Genomic DNA, 24,585 nt, shown 5'->3' on the forward strand with positions numbered 1-24,585 from the left:
GCTCAAATCTCTTGGGGTGCCCAAACTTTTGCATGGTGCTTCTTTCCTTGTTTTCACTCTAAAATTGTACAAACAAAAATAATACACTAATCTTGCTTAAAATGTTGAAAAGAACGTTTCATCTTTAACTTTATGACTTTTGGAGATCAGTTCATCTTCTACTCACTTAACTATTCACAGTAACAAATTTTGACCGGGGTGCCAAAACTTTTGCATGCCACTGTATGCAGATGCTTTACTTTTCCAAGTTTCAGTCAGTTTTGCAACATGTATTAGTCCCTTATTTGATATTTAAACTGTATCATGCTTCCACTGAGAAACAGCTAGGCATCCACTTAAAGAACCTGTCTGTGAAGTAATACAAGCAGATAAATAATGATTCTGCCAGATTTTAAATTGCTTGTTCCCCAGTTTTCACGTGAGTTGACAATGGCAGATATACCTTCAGACTAGAAATTTTGGATCACAACATGATTTTAATATTGTTTCTTTTTCTGTCTTTAGAATTCCTCCCTTATGTGTTCCAAGTGATGTCACTGCTCCTTGAAATACACAGTGCTGATATTTCCCCCTGTTATATGGCTCTATTCCCCCACTTGTTGCAGCCACTGTTGTGGGAACGTATTGGGAACATCCCACCTCTTGTCAGACTACTTCAGGCTTTCCTGGAGAAAGGAGCAAATTCTATTTCTACAAATGCAGCTGATAAAATTGTACGTGCTTTTTTCTTGAACTTTTTCAAATATACCCTCAAAGTAAGCAGGAAATAATATTGATTTAAAATAATTTTGTTACTGAATAGAATCTAAAGAATATTTATTTAAAAAATGTATATGCAAGTTAAATCCCTAAGAAATAGTCTAAAGAATCAGAACACTAACTTGTCTGTGAGATAAGGGACTCTTCTACTTTTGTGGGATTGTAAAACTGCAGTGGAAAGGAAAGCTTGAGAAGAAGCATAATGTGCAGCCAACAATAGAAATTGTTCTTCCCAACCAATTAATTATTTTTTATAGGTTTAGAAACATTTCTTGGAATTTAATGTTCAGCAGTAGTCCTTTTGAGTTACCCAGGCTTTTGTCTTAATAATCACCTGGACAGAGACAGCAAATGCACTTATTGAGTGACCAATTTATTAGGTACCTCCTATATCTAATAAAGTGGCCACTGGGTTCATGGTTTTCTGCTGCTGTAGCCTATCCACTTCAGGGTTTGATGTGTTGTGTACTCAGAGAGGCTCTTCTGCACACCACTGTTGTAACATGTAGTTATTTGAGCTACAGTCACCTTCCTGTTAGCTTGAACTGGTCTGGCCATTCTCCTCTGGCCTGTCTCATTAACAAAGTACTTTTCCCCTTCCCCATGGAATTATTCCTCACTGGATTTTTTTTTTGTATTTTTTATCATTCTCTGTAAACTCTAAAAACTGTTCTGTGTGAAAATCCCAGGAGATCAGCAATTTCTGAGATACTCAAACTATCCTGTTTGGCAACAACAATAATTCCATGGTCAAAGGCATTTCCCCATTCTGAATTTTGGTCTGAACCAGAACTGGACCTTTTGACCATGTCTGTATGCTTTTATGCATTGTGTTGCTGCCATGTGATTGGGTGATTCTATATTTGCTGTATCCAGTAAAGTAGCCACTGAGTGTACAGCATCAAAGAACAAATTAATTTTCAATGTTATGCCATATTATGAACCTGAAGCATTTTTATTTATCCTTTAGTCTTATTATACAATGTCACGATATCCAAAATGTCAATTGCTTGTTTCTGTAAATCACTACATATGTGTAGAGACTTTAATGTCAAACTTTATGAATTTGTAGTGAACTCATTTTTTTTGAGACTTTGCCAATACTTCCATCGTAAAGAGCTGAATCTGCTGACCACATCAAGATAAATATGAATCCTTGACCAGTATTGTTGTTTAGTGATTGACCCTGAGAAGACACTAAGGGTATTGACTGGATTTTTATCTGACTTGGTTTCTTTCTTTAAATTATAGCCAGGATTGCTAGGAGTCTTCCAAAAGTTAATTGCATCCAAAGCGAATGATCATCAAGGCTTCTACCTACTTAACAGTATAATTGAGCACATGCCTTCGTAAGTAAAGACTAAGTTTATGTAACTGCTTAACATTAACAAGAAAATAAACTGTGCTTATGGATTAGCAACACACACAAAAGTTGCTGGTGAATGCAGCAGGCTAGGCAGAATCTCTAGGAAGAGGTACAGTTGACGTTTCAGGCCGATACCCTTCGTCAGGACTAAATGAAGGAAGAGCTAGTAAGAGATTTGAAAGGGGGAGGGGGAGATCCGAAATGATAGATGATTTAATTCCACGTCCCATTCCCATTCTGATATGTCTATCCACGGCCTCCTCTACTGTAAGGATGAAGCCACACTCAGGTTGGAGGAACAACACCTTGTATTCCGTCTGGGTAGCCTCCAACCTGATGGCATGAACATTGACTTCTCAAACTTTGGCTAATGCCCCACCTCCCCCTCGTACCCCATCTGTTATTTATTTATTTATATACACACTTTCTTTTTCTCTCTCTCCTTTTTCTCCCTCTGTCCCTCTCACTATACCCCTTGCCAATCCTCTGGGCTTCCCCCCCTTCCCCTTTTCTTTCTCCCTGGGCCTCCTGTCCCATGATCCTCTCATATCCCTTTTGCCAATCAACTGTCCAGCTCTTGGCTCCATCCCTCCCCCTCCTGTCTTCTCCTATCATTTCGGATCTCCCCCTCCCCCTCCCACTTTCATATCTCTTACTAGCTCTTCCTTCATTTAGTCCTGATGAAGGGTCTCGGCCCGAAACGTCAACTGTACCTCTTCCTATAGATGCTGCCTGGCCTGCTGCGTTCACCAGCAACTTTATGTGTGTTGCTTGAAATTCCAGCATCTGCAGATTTCCTCATGTGGGCTAATGGATTATCCTTGTTTGTTATTTGTCAGTGATGTCATACACCAATACAGGAAGCAGATCTTCATTTTGCTTTTCCAGCGACTTCAGAATTCAAAAACAACAAAATTTGTTAAAAGTAAGCTCATTTTTTGAAGTACTTTAATTTTACATTTGTTTATTTTTTTCAAAATGTAAAAGCTTTTTCTCTTCCACTCCATAATTCTATGATTGGTCCAGTAAATAAGATCTTTTATTTAATTGTATGTGTACATTGCACTAACTGTATTTAGGTGAATTTGGATCGTGTACTTGGACAATAATATTCTCCATATGCTGAATGTCTGAAATTGTTTTTACTTTCCCTCATAGGTTTTCTAGTATTTGTTAACCTTTATGCTGTGAAATATGGAGCAATAGCTTTGCAGGAAATCTTTGATGACATACAACCAAAGTAAGTTCAGTTTAAATGAAATATAAAAAATGTGAAGTACAATACAAATACCTCTGTGCTTTGTGTTGGTGTCAGTAAAATCCTTGAATGGGTTTCAGTCTCCTCCTCCATGCTGTCGCCACACACATACACACATGCACGCATGTGCACAGGTAAAAGTAACAATGTTTCAGCAATTTGAAATTAAAAAATGTAGATAGTGGAAGCACATATATCAGGCAGCATTTTGCCACAATGCTATTTGACCTCTTGAGTTTTTGAAGGCAGCAATTTTATTTCTGCAGAAAGAAACTTCCATTCAGCTTTTTCATATTCACAATTTGGTTGGAACATGGCTATTTACAATTATTGAATATCATATGATTTGGAGGGTCTTGTGCTATTTTTGTTTTTTTTTTGCATAGCTTGCTAAATGGTCAGTGTATGGCATTGAAAGTTGTTAAGTTAACAAATTTTACATTTGTTTTCTATTCCTTTAATAAAATGATTAACTTTTATTTCAGAATGTTTGGTATGGTCTTGGAAAAAATTGTTGTTCCAGAGGTGCAGAAAGTATCTGGGCAAATTGAGAAAAAGATTTGTGCAGTAGGAATTACAAAGATCCTAACAGAGTGCCCGTCAATGATGGACACTGACTACACAAAGCTGTGGTAAGCTGCTCGTTTTAGAATGATGGAATTTTGCTTCAGATCCAGCTTTGCAGATGTATCTAGTTTTCATGGTACATATTCAGGCCCAAGAAAATTTTTGGTAAGAGTTAAATGCAGTGTAGCTTTGTACCATAAGTTGTATTTCTTTTTCATTAAGGACATCTAAGTGAGTAAAGATACAGGGTAATTGGGCTGCTTTTGTGTGTTGCTAGGGAAACTGTTAAAAGAACTAGAGTTATCTTACAAAATTATTCATGAGCAGTCTCTTCAATTAAATTGAAGTGTTCACTTTTTCACGTGCAGTTTCTTTGTATTACTGTTGGACACAGTAAAATGTAACTGCAAAGAGTTAGAGCAGGTTAAGACTGGTTTCAGTGGTGGTATTACTACATCACTTATAGCTTTGTATTGCGTTGATTTCTCCTGACACAATTTGTAAGCTCGAAACTAGTATGACTTCAGATGGTAACAGTACTAATAGATCCTATATTTTCCTATGATCCTATATTTCCTTTTACTGTGACTGGGTGGTAAAACAGGAATTTGTGACTAAATTTCCCCCTCCCCTACTAAAGAGATAAAGGGATCCAGTTGTTCATGTTATTGGCAGAAATTTGAGAATCCTTAAGATTATTGACTCTTAATAAATATTAATTTTAACAGGACTCCTTTACTCCAAGCTCTTATTGGTTTATTTGAATTGCCTGAAGATAATAGCATTCCTGAAGATGAGCATTTCATTGATATAGAAGATGCACCAGGCTATCAGACAGCTTTCTCTCAGCTGGCATTTGCAGGAAAGAAAGAACATGATCCGATTGGTGCAACTGTTAGCAATCCAAGAGTTCACCTGGCCCAGTGCCTTCACAAACTCTCCACAGCATGCCCAGGCAGAGTAAGTATTGCAAATGGGCATTGTTAAAGAATTGAATAAGATTTCTTGATATTGTTTGAAATGTTTCCTTATTATATAAGAGTGAGAAAAGTACTTTTATTATGCTGTAGTAGCAATGGCAGAGGTATCAGAACAGGATTTTTTTTTCATGTGAAGTATTGGTTCTTTACTGGAAGGGCTCCAGAGATACCAGAAACCTGATAAAACATGCTGTTGACATTATTATAAACCAAGTGGAGAATCCCAGTGAAAACCATTCCTAGACAGTTATCCTCTACTTACGACAGAATATTTAATGAATCTCTGTTATTGGTAAGTGTTTTAGACTATAGCCAGCTCACCTGAGTCAGCGATGAAATCAGTTTCTAGATTAAATTCTCCATTCAGAGGAATGTGGAAATTCAGTGGCAGAATGTTTTCAAGATGGAGAGCTCGATTGATTTTATTTTTTGATATTAGAGGAATCAAAAGATTATGGAGTTAGTGAAGAAAAGTGATGCTGAAAATATTCACAAATGTATTAATTGGAGTAGGCACTAAGAGTCAAATGACTGACTTCAGCTTTAATTATGTACTTGCCAATGTAAGCTTTCATACTTTGTTCTCATTTTTACCAAATGAGCAAAATCTTGCTGAAACTAATTTCCAAGACTTGACACTTAGCTAATGTTACTTGCAGCAGACTAGTGGTTTTGAAGATTGCATTTAAATAAATAATATGTGGGGCTTTTTTTTTCCAAAAAGTAGAAATCAATTTGGGGGACACAAGACATTCGGATTATTTCTGGGTACAAATTCATGTGTGCTATGAAATATGTGAACTTAAACATCTTGTGCGATCATTTAATCAAGAATGACATGATTCATTGTGTTTTATTTTCTTTAGGTGCCATCGATGATCAGTACAAGTTTGAATGCTGAGGCATTACAGTTTTTGCAAAGCTATCTTCAGGCTGCAAGCGTACAACTGGTGTGAAGCTTTCAAGTTTAACTAAAGACACTGTTTGAGGCTTTTTGCCGTGGGTGCTTACACAGTGAACGTCATTTGATTTCAAGTGCAGTAGGAATATCCTGAGGATGTAGTTCTGGCTGGTAATGATTATGATCATTTACGTCCTGATGCATTTTGATCCTCTAGGCTTAATGCTACTAGTTTCTTTACACCAACCTTTCTCCTATTATTTATGTCTTGGTAATCTGACTACAAAGTATAAAAGTGATAAAGCACCTCTTGATGCATTGCTGTGTACAGTTACTCTGGTGTAAAATAAAAATGGAATATAAAATCTTGTTGTTTGTTTTAATCATTTCATCCCTTTAAGATTTCTTAAAACAACAGATTTTCTATTTGCAAATGAAAAGGGATGGATGATGGATTTGGTTGCAGGATCGTGTCCATAATGTATGGTGAGTTCTTAGAGCTCTGCATATTCCTGCTGAAGCCTGGCAGTTTCTTAATCAGAGAAGGTCAGCAAGTGTTTTCCAACTCTGTAACCCGACCCAAATGAACTTTAAAATCTCTAATCTGTCACTGTGGTGTATTATCTTTTAGTATTTATACACTATTCCATTGTTAAAGATATTCAAATAAATTACTATCTGGCTGAAAGGTATGTGTGTGTAATTTTGGCATATTCCTAATGTAAAGGATGGGAGAATTCTGAAGAGGCTAAACTGTGCAGATGTAGATTAAATATTTCACTTGGTTCACAATGATAGAATAGAGAATATAGCTTATATTGAAAGTAAAGTATGTTGGCTGATGCAGGTTAAATTCGGTTTGTGCAAATCGCCAATCTAAGAAACCAGTTTCCTCCTTGACTTCAATTGATATTTAGATTTATTTACAAAAATAACTGAGATATGGTATGAGTAATTTAGGTTGCTTGATAGATGTGGTTTGCCTAGGAGGCACAGATCACTTGGGGCCATTGACTCATTTCAAGTTTTGGACTTTATTTTGAAAACTATAAGTGAATTGTTGCTGTTTCTCAATTGCTTCCCCATTGAACACCAGTCAAGGTGGTGGAAGATTAACATAGTGGACATAATATTTTACTTGTTTGGTCATTTTTACGTAGCTTCATTTAAATGGATCATATATGACCTGATGTTGGCTCCAATTCCCATTTTCCAACAAGATCTCATAAATGTATCTTTCTTTGTCAGCAACAAACCTGTAATGATTTAGAATTCATGGCTCCCTGAAGCTCCTTCCATAAAGAGCTGATGTTCATAAACGTACTGTATGTCCCAAAGTCGTAGATTCCGTCACTGAGGGAAATGTCTTTGGAGCAGAACTCTGTCTCAGAATCTTGCATGTTTCAATGATATTTATTGTTCTAAACTTTCAGGTATAGATCCATTCTGTTCTGTGAACCCTCAGTGAACAGTTCCACAGGCACAGGACAAGAATAATGTTCTGTCTAGCTTCTAGACAATAAAAATGAAATTTTTTATTTTATTTAACACAATACTAGGTAGAGTTCCTTCTAGAGACAAGTGATTCATTGGTAGTTTTAGAAGCCATGGCAAAATGTGTGTAAACTCACTATTTTGTTTTATTGGTGACTTTGTGTAAACTTAATAGTATTAGAAGTGACTTTGTGGGTACAATATTGTATTAAGTTTTACATTTATCAGCAAATTTGCTGCAAATGTGTATGCAAAAATAGTTCATTTAAATCAAGTACAATGGAAAAATACTAATTATACAAATATATCTACCATAATTTTTCAAATGCTGTCATCCTAGTCTTGCCTCTGCAATCTCTTGCACGATTTTGCAGAACATAATTATACACTTTGAGTCAAACATTTGCAGCTTTCCAGTTGCAAATGCAGTTCACGCATCGATTCCATACAATTTGAGGTGCCTGTAACACTCAGTTCCTTGATATAACACAGTTTTTAGCATCAGTAAGAAATATAAGTAATAAAATAAGGTTGCTATCAAATTTCAGGAACTCAAATCTGCTGATGGAAGCCTTGTTTTGTTTTCTAACTCGACGGACAATGTACAGCCTAGAATTGTATTGGTTAGGGCTATGTAAATGAATGGAAGATTTTGTTAGGGTCAAGCAAATTATAAACGTGCAGGTGTTCTACCAAATCTTCATGTATAGTTATGAGGGGGAAAATACATGCAACTCTTAGTTTATAATTCTGGTGAAGTTGTTGAAAGTAGCAAATTATCAAAAATAATTTAAGTTTTATCAGTGGTTTGTGGAATACATCCCACCATTACTTCAGGTGTCAAACCAACAGCTGCTACCACAGACACGGCAAAGAGGTGTCTCGGCCAAGAAGCTACCTTCAACCAATCTGCCAAAAATACATATTAATTTTTGACTTTTGCAAATTTGACTGCCGTGTTTGCTTTTAAAATGATGATAGCAGTTAAAAAGACAATTCGTTCATTAAAAAACTTTCACATACTTGGTTTATAAAATCATTGACTAATACAGTTAATTTCATGACTTGGTCTACACTAACTCAGGGAACAATCTAGTTCGTTCTCCCAGTGTCTCACTTATACATTATATTCGGTAAAGTGAACCACAGGGGTTTACAAAGGCAGGACAGAAGTGAGGATTTGGCAAGACTAAGAATGAAACTTTAAAGCAATTAAATTTTATCATGCAACGGAGGTCTATGAATCTGATCTTATAAACCATAAAAGGCGTACCGTTACCGAACACGATTAAATCCCTAGCATATGTAAAGGTTCCTTATAGTTAATAGACTGCATTACTACAGAGGTTACTGTTATCTTGAAAGCAAAGAATAATCGTTTTTTTGCGCTCTTGGTAAGGTATTGCACGTTGCCCAAGACGCATCTTGAAAATGTACAATGTGATCTTTCTGTTGAAATGGGTCAACCACGAGCGAAAAAACGAGGGGAAAAAAGGGATCACTGGGGACCCGAGTTACCCCAACCACAAACTGTTCCAGCTGCTACTGTCCGGGGAACTACCGCAGCATTAAAGACAGGACCAACAGGCTTCTTCCACCAGACCATCAGACTGATTAATTCCCGCTGACACTATTGTATTTCTAAGCTATATTGACCTGCTGTATATCTTACTGTATATACTATTTATTTAAAATTATTATAATTTGCACATTCAGACGGAGACGTAAAGATTTTTACTCTTGTATGTGAAGGATGTAAGAAATAAAGTCAATTCAATTCAAATGTCGGCTATCCATTAACCTCCACAGACCTGACCCGTTGAGTACCTCTATCTTTTTTTGTGCGTTCCTTTCGTTCAGCATCTAAATTGAAATGCAGACCAAAGAAACTGCAGATGCTGATATTTGGAGCAACAAGTTCCCAGTGCAGATCCGAAACGTCCACTCTCTATCTCCCTCCACAGATGCTGCCTGAACCAATGTTTTCCTCTAGCGCTTTAAGTGTTGGTACCGGTTTGACGCCTCAGTTGAAATGCACTCGAGGGTGGTCATAACCTGAATGTGCGAGTGGGCAGTTAAGACAAATGATTTAAGCTGCTTCACATTCACCAGCACTCCCCATCCAGACTCCGGTTGCTCATGTGAAGACCCTCCGGCGCCGAGAACCCAGCTGGTGGGGCGGGCGCAGTTTCTGGGGTAACGCGGCGACATCAGTTCCGGTGGCGCGCGGGGCTCTGGGAAGGTGAAGCGGTTAAGGTCGGTTCCGCCGCCGGTTCGTCCGATTCTCTTTAGTGTTTGCCGTGTGTCGGTAGCGGGGAAGCGGCTCATTCTCCTGCTTTGGCAGCGAATGGATTAATTCGTTTCTTCAGAAATCCAGCTTCACGTTGGCTTTTTGAAGAGAGGAGGTGAGTTGGGTTGGGGGAGGAGGGGGTTGAAAAGGGACAGCAGTGCGAGGTCCCGGTCTGGGAACTTTTTACTTGCTCGCTTGCCGAGGCCTGGCTAGTCGCCGGGATAGAGAGAGAGAGAGGGAGGGAGGTAGAGGGGGAGGGGGAAGGGGAATGGGAGTGGAGGCGGTGGCCAGAAAAAGCACGTTGGCTCTGGACTCTCCCAAGCCGCTTACACTGACGGATGTAGTTGGAGGGGGCAGGAGTGGGACGACCAAAACGATTAGGCCGCATTCTGGCTCATGTGAGTTGTCTGGTCACTGGGCTACAGCCCTGGAATGAGAGCAATCATCTGGGAGCTTCCACCTGCGGGACAGTTATTGGAGTCGCAGCCCTTCACCAATCCGTCCACGCGACTTGTGACCTGATTACTCTGAAGTCGCCCTTTCATCCCCATCTCGCAGAATTCCGCATACTGTACTTCAGACTGCTCTACGAATGCGTATTTTCCCCGAGGATCCTCCTGTCAGAACTTCTGAAAGGAAATGTTACTTAAGCGAATGTTTCCATTGTTGCAGGAATTGTGGTAATGTAGCTGAAAATGCCCTGTTTGTTGCTTAATAAATCGTGAGCAAAAACGTTTTCTAATGTGGGTGATATAGGTATTAAGTGTCAAAACAAAGAGTTTATAGTAAATGCCAGAATAATATGTGAAATATAGGGTACAGAATCTTTTAAAGTTTGTAATTCAGATTATTGAATGATGACTGACAACCCTGATCCTCAAACATGATCCACAAATACAAGTTCCTCTTGTGCTCAAGAGGAAGGTTGTTTTTCTTAAGTCTTAATAGCTTACCTAGGGTTGTCTTTGGCATTGTAAACGTACCACTTATTTTCTTAGTTAGTTTTGATGTTTGCAAGGTTTAGAACATGGGTTTAAATTTTGTTAATTCGTATTCCCCACACTCTGATTCTTACTCTGTAATGCTATGTTTTTTTGTGCAAACAGTGAAGTTTATGCAGACGAGTTCCAATACCTTGTTTTTTAATATGATTGTCATTATCAGTCCAGTTTAGCAAAAGTCATCTTAAGTTTTGAGAACAGCGATTTCTGTGCTGATGTGTTGTAGTTGTAGGGCTGTAAGAAGTTAAAGTGGTGAAGACCATAAAATATTTTCAAAAGCAAATGCTCCAAATCTGGGAATCTGAAGTAAAACAATGAAAGAGATGATCAGCAAGTCTCTTAATTAAAAACACTAATACACTGCCCAGATGCTGCCAGACTTGCTATTTATGGCATTCTTTTTGTTCCTTGAGGCATTGAATACCGCAGTAGAAGTTTAAATTTAGTATGCTGTAACAAGGCATCGGTGTAGATCAGAGTAGTAAATGAAGTATGATGTTGTCCATAATATTGATGACAAGAGATTTTATGAGTTTAAATTTTTGGAACATGGTCCCAAATTGGAATGCTCAAATCTGGAACTAATCATGGGATGTGTGGCAGTTGTTTTTAAGATAAAAATCCTAAGCAATTAGTAAAGTTTTAGAATGTTATTCCTTGGGGGACAATATGATCTCCACTATGTTGTCAGTATAGAAGTGTTAGGAACATAAATAGAGAAGTTTCTGTCAGGCCAAGTCAGCTTTGGCAAGTGAAGATGAAAAGCATAAAAGTTCAGGAGAGACAAGCATTTCAGCACAATGGGCAAATCTAATTTGATTTGAAAAGCTAACTGTTGCATTTTTGGCTTAAAAAAACAGGAAATTTTCTCACTCAATGGACACTCACTAAATAATTATGATATTTAGAAGTCTGAGTACACATTTCCTTGACTCAAGTAGATGGATGTAATTAAAAAGGCAGCATTTGTTAAAGTAATAATCTATTTTTAGAAACATTGGTGGATGCTTTGTTTACTGTGCCCAATTATATGAAAGGCATTAAACTATAGGACACATATTATATAAATATACCAGGAAGAGTGGTTATGAATGGAAACAGAGACCTATAATTATGCAACTTGAATAATTTGATCTTTTTAGTGTTGGCTACTCAATTATTTGCAAATAGCAGGTTGATCCTGTGAAAACAAGGTTAAAAATCCTGCATTTCCATAAGAGAATGGCTGAATATAATTTTTTCATTCATAGTGACGTTGCTTCCATTTTTGAGAGGTTACAGAATTAGATTTTTATCAGCTTGTGCTAACAAGCTAATGATCCTTAATAAAATAATTATTTTAAATAGTTTTAATAAATGTGCAATCAGTCCATAAATGGATACTGAAAATTATATGGAACATGACAGCACAGTACAAGCCCTTTGGCCCATGATGTTGTGCTAACCTTTTAACCTACTCTCAGATCAATCTAATGCTTCCCTCCATTTTTCTTTAATATTGTTGTGTAGTTGATCAAATTTTTTTCTATCAATGATTAAATATTTTTTTCTCTTAAGCCTCAGTTGTATACAGCATGGGATTTTAAAAAAAAATTAAGTAATTCTCAGTGTTGGATTTAAAATTGATGCAATCTCAGTAGCATTTTTTTTTCTCCGTATATTTAATGCCAGTCTTCGATATTAAGTTTTCTCTCGGGAAGAAAACATTCATTTACCATATCCTTAAAATTGTCAAATGTTTTACAATTATTGAATTACTTAAATAATTGTTATGGAAGAAATCCATGCATGTTCGCTTAATAATTAAATTTAATATTATGGCTCTGATAAAATATAGTTCGGGTGTTCCTTTCTTTTTCCTTAGTTTCATGAGAGATTCAGTAGTTTGAGATGACAAAAGGCTTCTTGTTTTAAAACAACAGCTGAAAGGATTTGGTATGAGTGCAACGTCAACATTCAAAATCCAAATATAAGGAATTGTAGTAACAGATGTCTTAATAGGATGTCATTGAGCAAAAATAGGAAAATGGCATGACTTCATTCATTACTGAAAAAGGAACAGGAGAACATGGGATCAGTGTGATAGAATGTCCTGTATAAACTTTGAACAGAACAATGGTGGGTAGAAGATCTAAATGAAAAGATATGTTACTGGTAACTCTTTTAAAAAGTATTTTGCATGTAATGATCAAAAAGGCTCACACATTATTTTGCTTTATGGTGAGATTTTACCTTGCAGTTAAAGAGATACTATTGTACTCTGGTCTGTATGCTGTTTAGGATTATTCAGAATACATTTTTAATCAGACTTTGATCTGTGAGCTCTGTGTGCCCAAAGGCTTTGTCTTTTAATATGTTTATCTAGCAAGGAGGCTGTCAATTTCAGATCCTAAGCCAACTAATAAGTTTTAAAAAATGCAAACAACAGTTTTATAAGTTTTAATTGCTTTTTGAGGAAGTTTTATATTACTACCATCCTCTTTCAGAAGTGCTTCTGAGAGTTTGACTATTTAAATTTGAATATTTAAGTATGTCCACTTTCCTTTAATATTAGAGCCAAGCCGTTCCACTTGTAGAATAGATTACTGTCGATCAAACCCATCAAATTGCCAAACATTTTATGTTCCAATCTTAGTTGTGTGATCTCTTGGAGTTCAGATAGCATTTTTGTCAATCTGTGCTTTACTACTTTTTGAAAATATACAATGAAAGTTGAAGATCCTATTTAAAGAAGCTAAACACAGAAAGTAGATGGATATTGGAAGTTTTTTAAAAAAAAGTTCATGAGTAGATCAAACAGTTGGCCAGGACAGTGGCAGATAGTGTTTGGCATGGAAAAACATGAAGTAATTCACTTTGGAAATGAGACTGAGAAATCAGATTATTTTCTTTACAAGAGATGTGTAGGAGAGTAAACAGTGTTTTGAATACCACTAAAAAATAAATGGTGATCTGTGGAATTAATCAACCCTGTGACCCTTGATTCTAGAAGTTTTGCTGGTTAGAAATATGGTCACACTTATTAAAATTATGGCTGCAGGAGGTCATAAAATGGGTCAGATCGTGATATATGATACTAACCTGTGAAAGTTAAGAAAAGTGGGAGGTACTGTATGTGCATTTTGAAAGTACAATTTTAAGGGGAAAAACAAATTTAACAGAATCATGGTTTACTATTCCCCTTGGGGTTGAGCTTCAAAAGCATTTTTGTTTATCTAATAATCGTTTTGTTATCCGTTTTGTGCTCTTTGGAAGTACATGCAGGTGAGAATAGGATGATCCAAGAAAACATACGATGTAAAATAGACATTAAAATATAATTTGAAAGCCTGGCCATCCTGTTGATACTGTAGATCTAGTTTGGATTTAAACCAGATTTCAAAAGTGAAGGCATGATACCTTAATATTTGTTTCTCCTGACCACCTCACGTTTGTTGTCCTCTGCTGTTTGCAGGTATTTCTCCCCTTTTCTTTTGAAGGAAACAGCTTCTTGGTATATCTTTATGATGCATCATGTGCAGAATCATTGATGGAAAATGATACACGGCAGCTACTTTAAGATATTTGTATCTTTTTCTTTCATAATGTGGAAACAAACTAAATTGCAAATCAGATGGGGAAAAAGGCACTTTTTTCCATATCATTTAATTACTTTATGGATTGATTTGCTTGACCATTGTTTACTATGAGGATAGCTAAGCATTTTCATTTGGAGCAGCATAGAATTTCGTGTTAAAGTTGCAGGCTTATTAAATTTCAAGCTTCACTTTACATAAAAGTATTAAATTATAAATCTCTTATTTTCAAATCATGATAATGCTCAGTATTGTAGTAGTGATTGGTCTTTTTGGCTGATTATTGCAACTGCTGAACTATGATAATTTTCATTTTGTTTTTCAGATAGATCCTGCTCCTGCATATTTCTGATCTTAACCGATACCTCTGAAGTCTTCTGTAAATCTAATCTTCCTGTAAGTTAATGAATTGGAAGTGCGAAATGTCTCAGATTCAGGTTCATAACTCATCTTCCAGTCTATCTCAGCCTCATATGGGTAGCGCTGTTGGCCAGAGTATTCCTTCTGGCCTCGGTCCTCTGGCATCAGAAAGTGCAAGTAGACCACTTCAAAGCTCAGCTTTACCCTCTGTGTCTGCTACTTCCACCACCGCAGCTGCAGGTATGTATTGATATTCGACCAATTTCTTTACAATGTTCTTGGTCTAGCGCAGGGGTTCCCAACCTTTTTTATGCCGTGGACCACTACCATTAATTAAGGGGTCCGTGGACTCTAGGTTAGGAACCCCTGGACTAGCTTAATCTTCTGTTTTCTTTTTGTTCAACTGCAAAATGCAGCACTGAATTAATATTCCAGCTCATGAAATCTGGCGAGGCGAGCAGTTATTACTCGTCAGAATATGCAATGAGCCAGTTGGCCTTGTGCTATATGATAGCAAGGCAGTATTCCATGCTCGGATTTGACAATGCTTTGGGTAGTAGCAGTGCTTCTCCAAAAGAATGATGGTGATTGACGTTCCACTAGTTACCTATAGTCAACTCTGAACAACGCTAGCGTGCAGTCCACTGTCTATTTTCTTCATTGTAAATGCTTGATTTTCCAGATTGTGGAATTCTGGAAAACTATGAAAATAGCTAAAAGCATTTGACTTCAGATGATATGGGGTATTCTCTATTGGCTTTGTCTGCATAGTTCCTCTGGAAAGACTATACTACTCTAATCTATGGAGCATAGCTGATATTATCTCGCTATTCCGTAAACACATTTGTACTTTGGATGCTTTTCCCAGCTATATCATAGTAATGGTGTATTAATTCATGGTTTATCAGGAACTTTGTCTTTTGTATGTTTGCATTTAGTTTGTACACTACTTCATTTTCTACATTCTTCCTAGGCATCTGTTCCTTGGTTTACCACCTTGGTAGCACATTCTGAAAATCTACATTGATTTATGATTTCTTTTCCCCCCATTACATTTCCTTGATGATCCTTAGTTATCTTTGTTTTCTTTCTTCTCCTTGCCTTCTACCTGCCTCCACTTGATTGCTGTCAATTAGTGACAGAAGATGGGAATTAGCTTCATCAAATGTAAAACGGTTTCTGCCCTTCCTCTGTTACTATCATTGAAATCAGCCTGTCTGACGTGAAGCAAAATTGAAGCCCCTTCTTCAGTTTCCACAGACCAGTCATGGCTCCATGAATCTTTCCTAATGCCACTTCCATTTGAGGCCAAAATGTGTGTTTGTATTGCCAAGGTCAACTTCCTTCCATCATATAGCATGCCGCAAGAACTTTGTTTATGTGTGTAACATAGCTTTCTCTCCCAGGCCCAGCACTTTCTGATCTTGATCTGTAATTCCTTTATCTTCTCAAAGCAGAATTCTCTAACCATCTTTTTGCTGACCTCTCTCAAGTACAGGATATCCAAAATGCTGTTTCCAAGCAATAAAACTGTCGTTCTGCGAATTAAAATGTCTGGAGAGAATAGTAGACACTCAAGTTCTTTAACTAAATATACATTGGGTTAAGAATTTTGTAAGTGAAATGGAATTTAATGATATGCTTCCTTTAACAATTTGTTTAAATGTGGGTAATTTTTGATGAATAATAACTAAAGAGGAAGTTTATTTCCTTTTACCGCTGTATGTACATTGACGCCTCGTATGTAGTCAGTGTTTCACTGGGTCTCTGAAAACATTGTTTTGTACTTGATCTAGAATTCTCCATTAATATACATGACAAATAGAGCTGGTGAACTCTATTTATTGTTATATCTAACCCAAATATGATTTTGTTTTCAACCACTTGTTTCTATGGCACACTTTTGAAAATTACATCAAAGACGTAATATCCAATTTTTGGGCACATGAAAGCAAGTTAGTTTTGTTCTCTATACTATCCTCTGATTGGCTTTGAGGGACTTTAAAAGAGTTTGTATAATATCATCCTAAGGGGACTTCATTTTAGGATATAACAATTGTCTTCATCTCTGTGCAAATCAAATCTGCTTCAAATCAACCTAGTCCAATTTTGTCTTTTGTCAAAATTGTACATAAAGTTGGACCTTGTGGTTATAATATATACAATACTCTTATGAAAAATTTAAATTGTACTTTGGATGACAGACTTTGCTGTAATTTTTGTGTTCATGTACTAAGGAAACAAAGTTCCACCCTTTCCAAATCCTGGGTTAGATTTATATTAGACTAACCAGAGAATAATGCTGAAAAATCTGTACTTTGAATACTGTTGTCTTATGAAATGGTGTATATGCAGTTGAAAATACCTTGTATTATATCAGCTATCTTTTTTATAGTTGAAGAAAAAGTGGTTTATTTTCTAAAATTAACTACATTTATGTTGTGAGCTGTTCTGATGGCACAGAAAATTAATATAGACTATGCTAGCTTAAGAAGGAATTAAAGTGTGGGTTGTTTTCATAAGGGGCTGGTGTAGTTGTGGAAATCCTGTACTTATAGAGTCCAAGAGCCCTGCAGTACAGAACCAGACCCTTTGGGTCATCTAGTCCATACTAAGCTATTCTGCCTAGTGCCATCAACCTGCACCTAGACCTCAAAATCTCAAATTTTGTGTCAAATGTTGAAATTGAACCAGCATCTACCACTTCTACTGGCAATTTGTGCCACAATCACATCGCCCTCTGAGTGAAGAAGTCCCTCTTAAATATTTTCCCTTAACCAATGACCTCTAGTCCTAGTCTCACATAGCCTCAGTAGAAAAAAGCTTGTTTGCATTTACCCGATCTCTATCACTCATAATTTTGTATACCTATATTAAATCTTCCTTCATTCTCCTATACACCAGGGAATAAAGTCCTAGCCTACTCAACCTTTCCCTATAACTCAGCTCCTCAAGTACCAGAATTTTCTCTTTACTCTTAATATTATTGTTGATGTCTTTCCTGTAGGTAGGTGATCAGAACTGCACACACTACTCCAAATTAGGTCTCACCAACTTCTTAATCAGTTTCAATAGAACATTCCAACTCCTGTATTCAGTTCTTTTGATTTATGTATGCCAAAATCTCTCTTCATGACCCTATTTACGTATGATGCCAATTTTAAGGAATTGTGGATCTGTATTCCCAGATCCTCTGTTCCACTGCACTCCTCTGTGTCCTACCATTCACAGTGTAAGTCCTTCCTTGGTTTATCCTCCCAAACTCAGTGTTTGTTTGCATTAAATTCTATCTGCCAAATTCTTCTTGTCATGTGCAAATTTGCTGATCCAGTTCAACATTTTATCGTCCAGATTGTTGATATAGATGACAAATAACAACAGACTCGGCACCGATCCCTGCAGCACACCACTAGTCACAGGCCTCCTGTCAGAGAGGCAACAGTCTACTGCCACTCTCTGGCTACTCTGCAAAGCCAATGTCAAATCCATTTACTACCTCACCCTGAATGCCAAGCAACTTAACCTTCTTGAACAATCTCCCATAGGGGATCTTGATTAAAGGCCTTGCTACAGTCCATGTAGACAACATCCACTACTTTTCCTTCATCCAGTCGCTGAGTGGCATGGCTGAAGATTGATGGTGCAAGGAGCATTGTCCTGGAGCCACGTTTCTGCAAGAACAAGCAAGCAATGATGGGTCAGCCGCAGATGAATGCAAATCAGCTTGTCTTCCAGAGAGCAAAACCTGATGGGGAAAGGTGGCCTGCAGAGGTTAGCCCCAGTCAAGCATGCCCTCCATGCCTCTGTGTCTCCTCCCTTTTGTGGCTGTAATAAGTGACACTGTGGCATGAAGGCCTGTCCATGCAACAATAGAGGACAAGCAGCACCCCCGCCATTGATCAAGTAAACAATGCCTGCATTATTTTATATTACCAATGTCCAACATGGCCTTGATATCACAAGAAAAACATTTAAAACAAAAACCTGCACCATTTGTTGGACCTGGAGAGGCTGCTGTGACCAAGTGCGCGGCCATCTTGCGGGTAGCGACGACTTTAGTACCTCATTTGTTCTTTCCTGTCTGTACCTGTTATGCACCTCCTTAACTAGGGCCTCAACATTTCTTGAAAATCAAGGTACCCTAAACCTGTTAGCCTTGCCTTTTATTCTGATAAGAATATGCAAACTCTGTACTCTCAAAATTTCACTTTTGAAGGCCTCTTACTTACCAAGCACATCTTTGTCAAAAAAAACTCCCAATTCACACTTGCTGTGCACTCGGTGGCTGGTTTATTAGGTACAGACCATTAGACATAGGAGCAGAATTAGGCCGTTTGACCTATTGAGTCTGCACCACCATTCAATCATGACTGATCCTTTTTTCCCCCTCCTCAGTCCCACTCCCTAGCTTTCACCTTGTAACCTTTGATGCTGCGGCCAATCAAGAACCTGTCAGTCTCTGCCTTAAACACACCAAACACAGCTGCTTCTGGTAACAAATTCACCACCCCAGCTAAAGAAATTTCTCCCCTCTTTTAAATGGATACCCCTCTAGCCCGAGGCCATGCCCTCTTGTCTGAGACTCCCCTGCTATGGGAAATATCCTTTCCACTTCTACTCTGTCTAGGCTTTTCAACATTCAAAAGGTTTCAATGAGACCTCCCCCCTCCCCCCCATCCTTCTAAATTCCAGCGAGTACAGGCCCAGAGCTATTATCAGTCTCTTGAAAAGCCTCAGCATCACACTCCTGCTCTTATATTCTAGACCTTTTGGAATGAATGCTAACGTTGCATTTGCCTTCCTCACCATCAACTCAACCCCAATGTTAATCTTTAGGGTGTTCTGCACAAGGACTCCCTAGTCCCTTTGCAACTTAGATTTTTGGATTTTCTCCTCATTTAGAAAATAGGCTGCACATTTATTTCTTCTACAAGAGTACATATCCATGCATTTTCCAACATTATATTTCATTTGCCACTTTCTTGCCCAATCTCCTAATCTGTCTAAATCCTTCTGCGTCCTACCTGTTTCCTCAACAGTACCTGCCTTTCCACCAATCTTTGTAACATCTACAAACTGGGCAACAAAGCTGTCTATTCCATCATCTAAATCATTGGTATACAGCATAAAAAGAAGTGGACCCAACACCATCCCCTGCTGAACACCACTAGTGTGTTTCTAACCAGAAAAAGATCCTTTTATTCCCATTTGCTGCCTCCTACCAATCAGCTAATGCTCTAACCATGCCAGTAAATTTTCTGTAACACTTTAGGCTCTTAACTGGGTAAGCAGCCTTGTGTGTGGCACCTTGTCAAAGGCCTTCTTGAAAATCCAAGATGCATTTTCTTCTTGATGCATCCACTGCATTCCCTTTATCTATCCTACTTCTAATTTCTGCAAAGAATTCCAGCAGGTTCATCAGGCAAGATTTTCCCTTAAGGAAACTATGCTGACTTTGTCCTATCTTGTCCTGTGTCTCCAAGTACTCCATACCCACATCCTTAACAATTGACTCCAACATCTTCCCAAACACCGAGGTCAGGCTAACTGGTCTGTAATTTCCTTTCTGCTGCCTTCTTTTCTTAAAGAGTGGAATGACATTTGCAATTTTCCAGTCCTCCAGAACCATGAAAGAGTCTAATGATTTTTGAAAGATCATTGCTAATGCCTCCATAATCTCTACCACTACCCCTTTTAGAACCCTAGAACCCTTAGTTCATCTGCCATTTCCTTGTTCCCTGTTTTTATTTCTCTGGCCTCATTTTCTAGCAGTTCTATATCCACTCTCCTCTTGCTTTTATTTTTTATGTACTTGAAAAAGCTTTTTCTATCCACCTTGATATTTGCTAGCTTGTTTTCATATTTCATCTTTTCCCTCCTAATGATTCTTGTTGCTTTCTATACGTTTTTAAAAGCATTCAAATCCTCTATCTTTCTGCTAATATTTGCTTTGTTGTATGCCCTCTCTTTTGCTTTTAAATTAGTTTTGACTTCCCTTGTCAGCCACTATTGTACTATTTTGCCATTTGGGTATTTCTTTGTTTTTGGATATACAGCTATCCTGCACTTCCCTAATTTTTCCGAGAACCTCTAGCCATTGCTGCTCTGCTATTATCCCTGTCAGCTTCTCCTTCCAATTCATTTTGGCCAACTCCTCTCTCAGAACACTGTAATTTCCTTAACTCCATTGCTATGTCAGGCTTTACTTTCTCCCTATCAATTTCAAGCTGAACTCAATCATATTGTGATCACTGTCTCCAAAGGGTGACTTTACCTTAAGTTTCCTAATCACCTCTGGTTTATTAAATAGCTGATCCCCTGGTAGGCTCAATGACAAACTGCTCTAAAAAACCATTTTGTAGGCATTCAACAAATTCATTTTCTTGGGATCCATTACCAACCTGATCTTCCCAGCTTCCTGCATGTTGAAATCTCTCAAGACTATCATAAAGGCCTTTTTGCCCTTTCTGTTTGCTGTTATAATCTGTAGTCCACATCCCAGCTACTGTCAGGAGACCTATATTTATCTGCCATCAGGGTCCTATGACCCTTGCAGTTTCTTAACTCAACCTACAAGGATTCAACCTCTTCTGATTTTATGTCCCTTCTGCTGATTTAATGCTGTTCTTTACCAGCAGAGTCATGTCACCACCTCTGCCAACTTTCCTATCTCTCTGATACAACGTGTAATCTTGGAGATTCAGCTCCCAACTATAACTATCCTTCAGCCATGATTTACTGATGGCCACAACATCATACCTGACAATCTATAAGAGAGCACAAGATCATCCACCTTATTTCTTGTACTCTGTGCATTGAGATATAACACTTTGAGTACTGTATTTTCTACCTTTTTATATTCTGCATCCTTAATGCATTGATACTCACCCTGCTGGCTACAATTTTGTCCTATCCAGAGTCCCTTCACTCCGGTTCCCATCCCCCTGCCAAATTAGTTTAAACCCTTCCCAGCAGTTCTAACAAACCTGTCCACGAGAATATTGGTCCCCCTGGGGTTCATGTGCAATCCATCCCTTTTGTACAGGTCATACCTTCTCCAGAAGAGATCCCAATGATCCAAAAACTTGAAGCTCTGCCCCCTGCACCAGCTTCTCAATCATGCATTTATCTGCCAGATCGTCCTGTTTCTACCCTCACTGGCGTGTGGCACAGGTAGCAATCCCAAAATTACTACCAGCTGCTTCTCAACTTTCTGCCTAGCTCTCTAAATTCTCTCTTCAAGACCTTATTGCTTTTCCTTCTTATGTCATTGGTACCAATATGTACCAAAACTTCTGGCTGCTCTCGCTCCCTCTCCTGTGGATGTGATCCGAGACGTCCCTGACGCTGGCACCTGGGAGGCAAGATCCAGGTGTCCTGTTCACATCTACAGAATCTCCTATCTGTACCTCTGACTATTGAGTCCCCTATCACTACCACTCCCCTCTTCTCCCTCTTTCCATTCTATACCACAGACCTGTGCTCAGTGCCAGTAACCTGGTCTCCATGACATTCCCTGGGAGGTCATCCCCCACAACAGTATCCAAAACACTATACACATTATTGAGGGGAAGGACACTGGTGCTCTATGCTTACTGCCTATTCACTCTCCCATTTATACTCCTGACATTCACTCTGCTACCCACCTCCTGCAACTGAGGACTGTCTATTTCTTTGATTATCTCCTCACTCTCCTATATAATCTGAAGTTCATCCAGCTGATACTCTAGATCCCTTTGAAGAGCTATAGCTGGATGCACTTCACATAGATGTAGTTCCCTGGGAGCCTGGGTCTCCCAGAACTTCAACATCCGTCATGAAGAACACACAATGCCATTTAAATTATACTCAGTACCGCTGACACAGTAAGAAAAAAGGGAAACATAACAACTTACCGAGAGCCAAAGCCTGACACTCCCACTTTCAGCACTGGCCCACTCCCAACAGTGGTTGCTTCACTTGTCCCTTCTATACTTTTATTTACTCTTCCGTGCTGCTTCTGCCACTGATTGGGCTGCCAGAATGACACTGAATGCCCACAAGGCTCTCCTTTTAAATGAGTGCCACTGAACTGTGAGCAACCTCCTCACTGAGTGCTGCTCCCACCACTGACTGGGCCACTGAATGATACTGAACGCACATGAAACTCTCCCTTTAACTGAACGCTGCCGACTGTGAGAAACCTCCTCAATGTGCGCTGCTCCTGCTGCTGATTGAGCTATTGGAACACTGGCGTGGAACTTGGTATGGTCTTCAACTGTAGAGTTTTCGTTTGATCTCTCTCATTAACAGGGTGTTTTCGTCCACAGAACTGCTGCTCAAAGGATGTTTTTAATTTTCCACATCATTTTCTGTAAGCATTAGAGACCGTTGTGCATGAAAATCCCAGGAGATCAGCAGTTTCTGAGATACTCAAACCATCCCATTTGGCACCAACAAACATTCCATGGCCAAAGTCACTTGAATCGCAGTTCTTCCCCATTCTGATGTTTGGTCTGAACAACTGTCTCTCTTGATCATGTCTGCATGCTTTTATGTGTTGAGTTGCTGCCACATGATTGCCTGATTAAATATTTGCATTAACAAGCAGATAAACAGATATACTTAATAAAGTGGCCACTGAGTGTATGTACAGAAATGGTTTCAGGAATGGGATTGAAGGGAGGAAGAAAGAAGCTGATTTACAGTGGTATGCTAAATATTTGTGGCAGGGCCATTCTGTGCAGGTCATTTTGCTAATCGGATTGAACCAGAGCAGTATATTTATGAATTATGACTGTTTATATTAAGATTTATTTTAAAAATTGATTAGTCCAGGGGATATGTTGGGGCTGATTCAGTGCTTCAAAATCCATTGTCCCTGGCAGTGAAAATCAGTGTGTGTTACAGGGGATTCTGGTTGATTGTTGCACACTGGAACTAATACACTTTGGCTATTTTTTTTAAAAAAAAGAGAGCAAACTATCATTAAACTGAGTAACAAATTATGTATTTAAATGAAATACAGAATAAATTGGAACACTACCAAAACTACTACAGTACTTTAAAGCTGTACCAGTTCCTAATAGTTATGGACAGAGGAATTCATTCAGGGTATTCTGTGTTCTTTTGATTGACTAGATGAACAAAATCAGCACAGACACCAAGTGCAGGTAGTGGATTGCTTCAAGATATGCTTTCAATAATTGCATCTTCCAAATATTCATTTGAACTGTAGCATTCAAGATGATTTGTTGATACCTTCAAATTCTTTGTAGTTCCTAATTTGTTGACCCAGTGAAATCTCTTCATTTTCATACCTGGCCATTTCTGACATCTCAAAGCCTGAGTGCTTGAAATCGTAATGAGAAAAACAGTTCTGAATTATCTTTATCCTTATATACTTCCATCCCCCATCAGGAAGGTCTCAAAACTCTACGCTTCTTTTTGGATTCCAAACCTAATCAGTTCCCCTCTACCACCACTCTGCTCCGTCTAGCAGAATTAGCCCTTACTCTTAATAATTTCTCCTTTGGCTCCTCCCACTTCCTCCAAACTAAAGGTGTAGCTATGGGCACCCGTATGGGTCCTAGCTATGCCTGCCTTTTTGTTGGGTTTGTGGAACAATCTATGTTCCGTGCCTATTCTGGTATCTGTCCCCCACTTTTCCTTCACTACCTCGACGACTGCATTGGCGCTGCTTCCTGCACGCATGCAGAACTCGTTGACTTTATTAACTTTGCCTCCAACTTTCACCCTGCCCTCAAGTTTACCTGGTCCATTTCCAACACTTCCCTCCCCTTTCTAGATCTTTCTGTCTCTGTCTCTGGAGACAGCTTATCCACTGATGTCTACTATAAGCCTACTGACTCTCACAGCTATCTGGACTATTCCTCTTCTCACCCTGTCTCTTGCAAAAACGCCATCCCCTTCTTGCAATTCCTCCATCTCCGCCGCATCTGCTCTCAGGATGAGGCTTTTCATTCTAGGACGAGGGAGATGTCTTCCTTTTTTAAAGAAAGGGGCTTCCCTTCCTCCACTATCAACTCTGCTCT

At 38.5% G+C, this 24,585-nt stretch overlaps 2 protein-coding genes across 5 annotated transcripts in view; both read left to right on the forward strand.

Annotated features, from left to right (window-relative positions):
• cse1l (CSE1 chromosome segregation 1-like (yeast)) overlaps positions 1 to 6,536 on the forward strand; it is a 49,532-nt gene extending 42,996 nt beyond the window's left edge. The window contains exons 19-25 of the mRNA XM_072240767.1: positions 505 to 713; positions 2,011 to 2,108; positions 2,965 to 3,050; positions 3,284 to 3,365; positions 3,869 to 4,015; positions 4,679 to 4,910; positions 5,797 to 6,536. Of these exons, the coding sequence (XP_072096868.1) occupies positions 505 to 713; positions 2,011 to 2,108; positions 2,965 to 3,050; positions 3,284 to 3,365; positions 3,869 to 4,015; positions 4,679 to 4,910; positions 5,797 to 5,886 (944 nt within the window). The 3' untranslated portion in view covers positions 5,887 to 6,536. The remainder of the gene's footprint in view (positions 1 to 504; positions 714 to 2,010; positions 2,109 to 2,964; positions 3,051 to 3,283; positions 3,366 to 3,868; positions 4,016 to 4,678; positions 4,911 to 5,796) is intronic.
• A 3,019-nt stretch (positions 6,537 to 9,555) lies between these two features.
• The window catches only part of stau1 (staufen double-stranded RNA binding protein 1), a 46,616-nt gene continuing 31,586 nt past the window's right edge, over positions 9,556 to 24,585 (forward strand). For all 4 annotated transcript variants that reach the window (XM_072240727.1, XM_072240736.1, XM_072240753.1 and 1 more), the window contains exons 1-2: positions 9,556 to 9,730; positions 14,517 to 14,791. In XM_072240727.1, coding sequence (XP_072096828.1) covers positions 14,596 to 14,791 — 196 coding nt within the window. In that variant the 5' untranslated portion in view covers positions 9,556 to 9,730; positions 14,517 to 14,595. The remainder of the gene's footprint in view (positions 9,731 to 14,516; positions 14,792 to 24,585) is intronic.

This window comes from Mobula birostris, chromosome 2 (genome assembly GCF_030028105.1).
Source record: "Mobula birostris isolate sMobBir1 chromosome 2, sMobBir1.hap1, whole genome shotgun sequence".
In the NCBI taxonomy this organism is placed as follows: Eukaryota; Metazoa; Chordata; class Chondrichthyes; order Myliobatiformes; family Myliobatidae; genus Mobula; species Mobula birostris.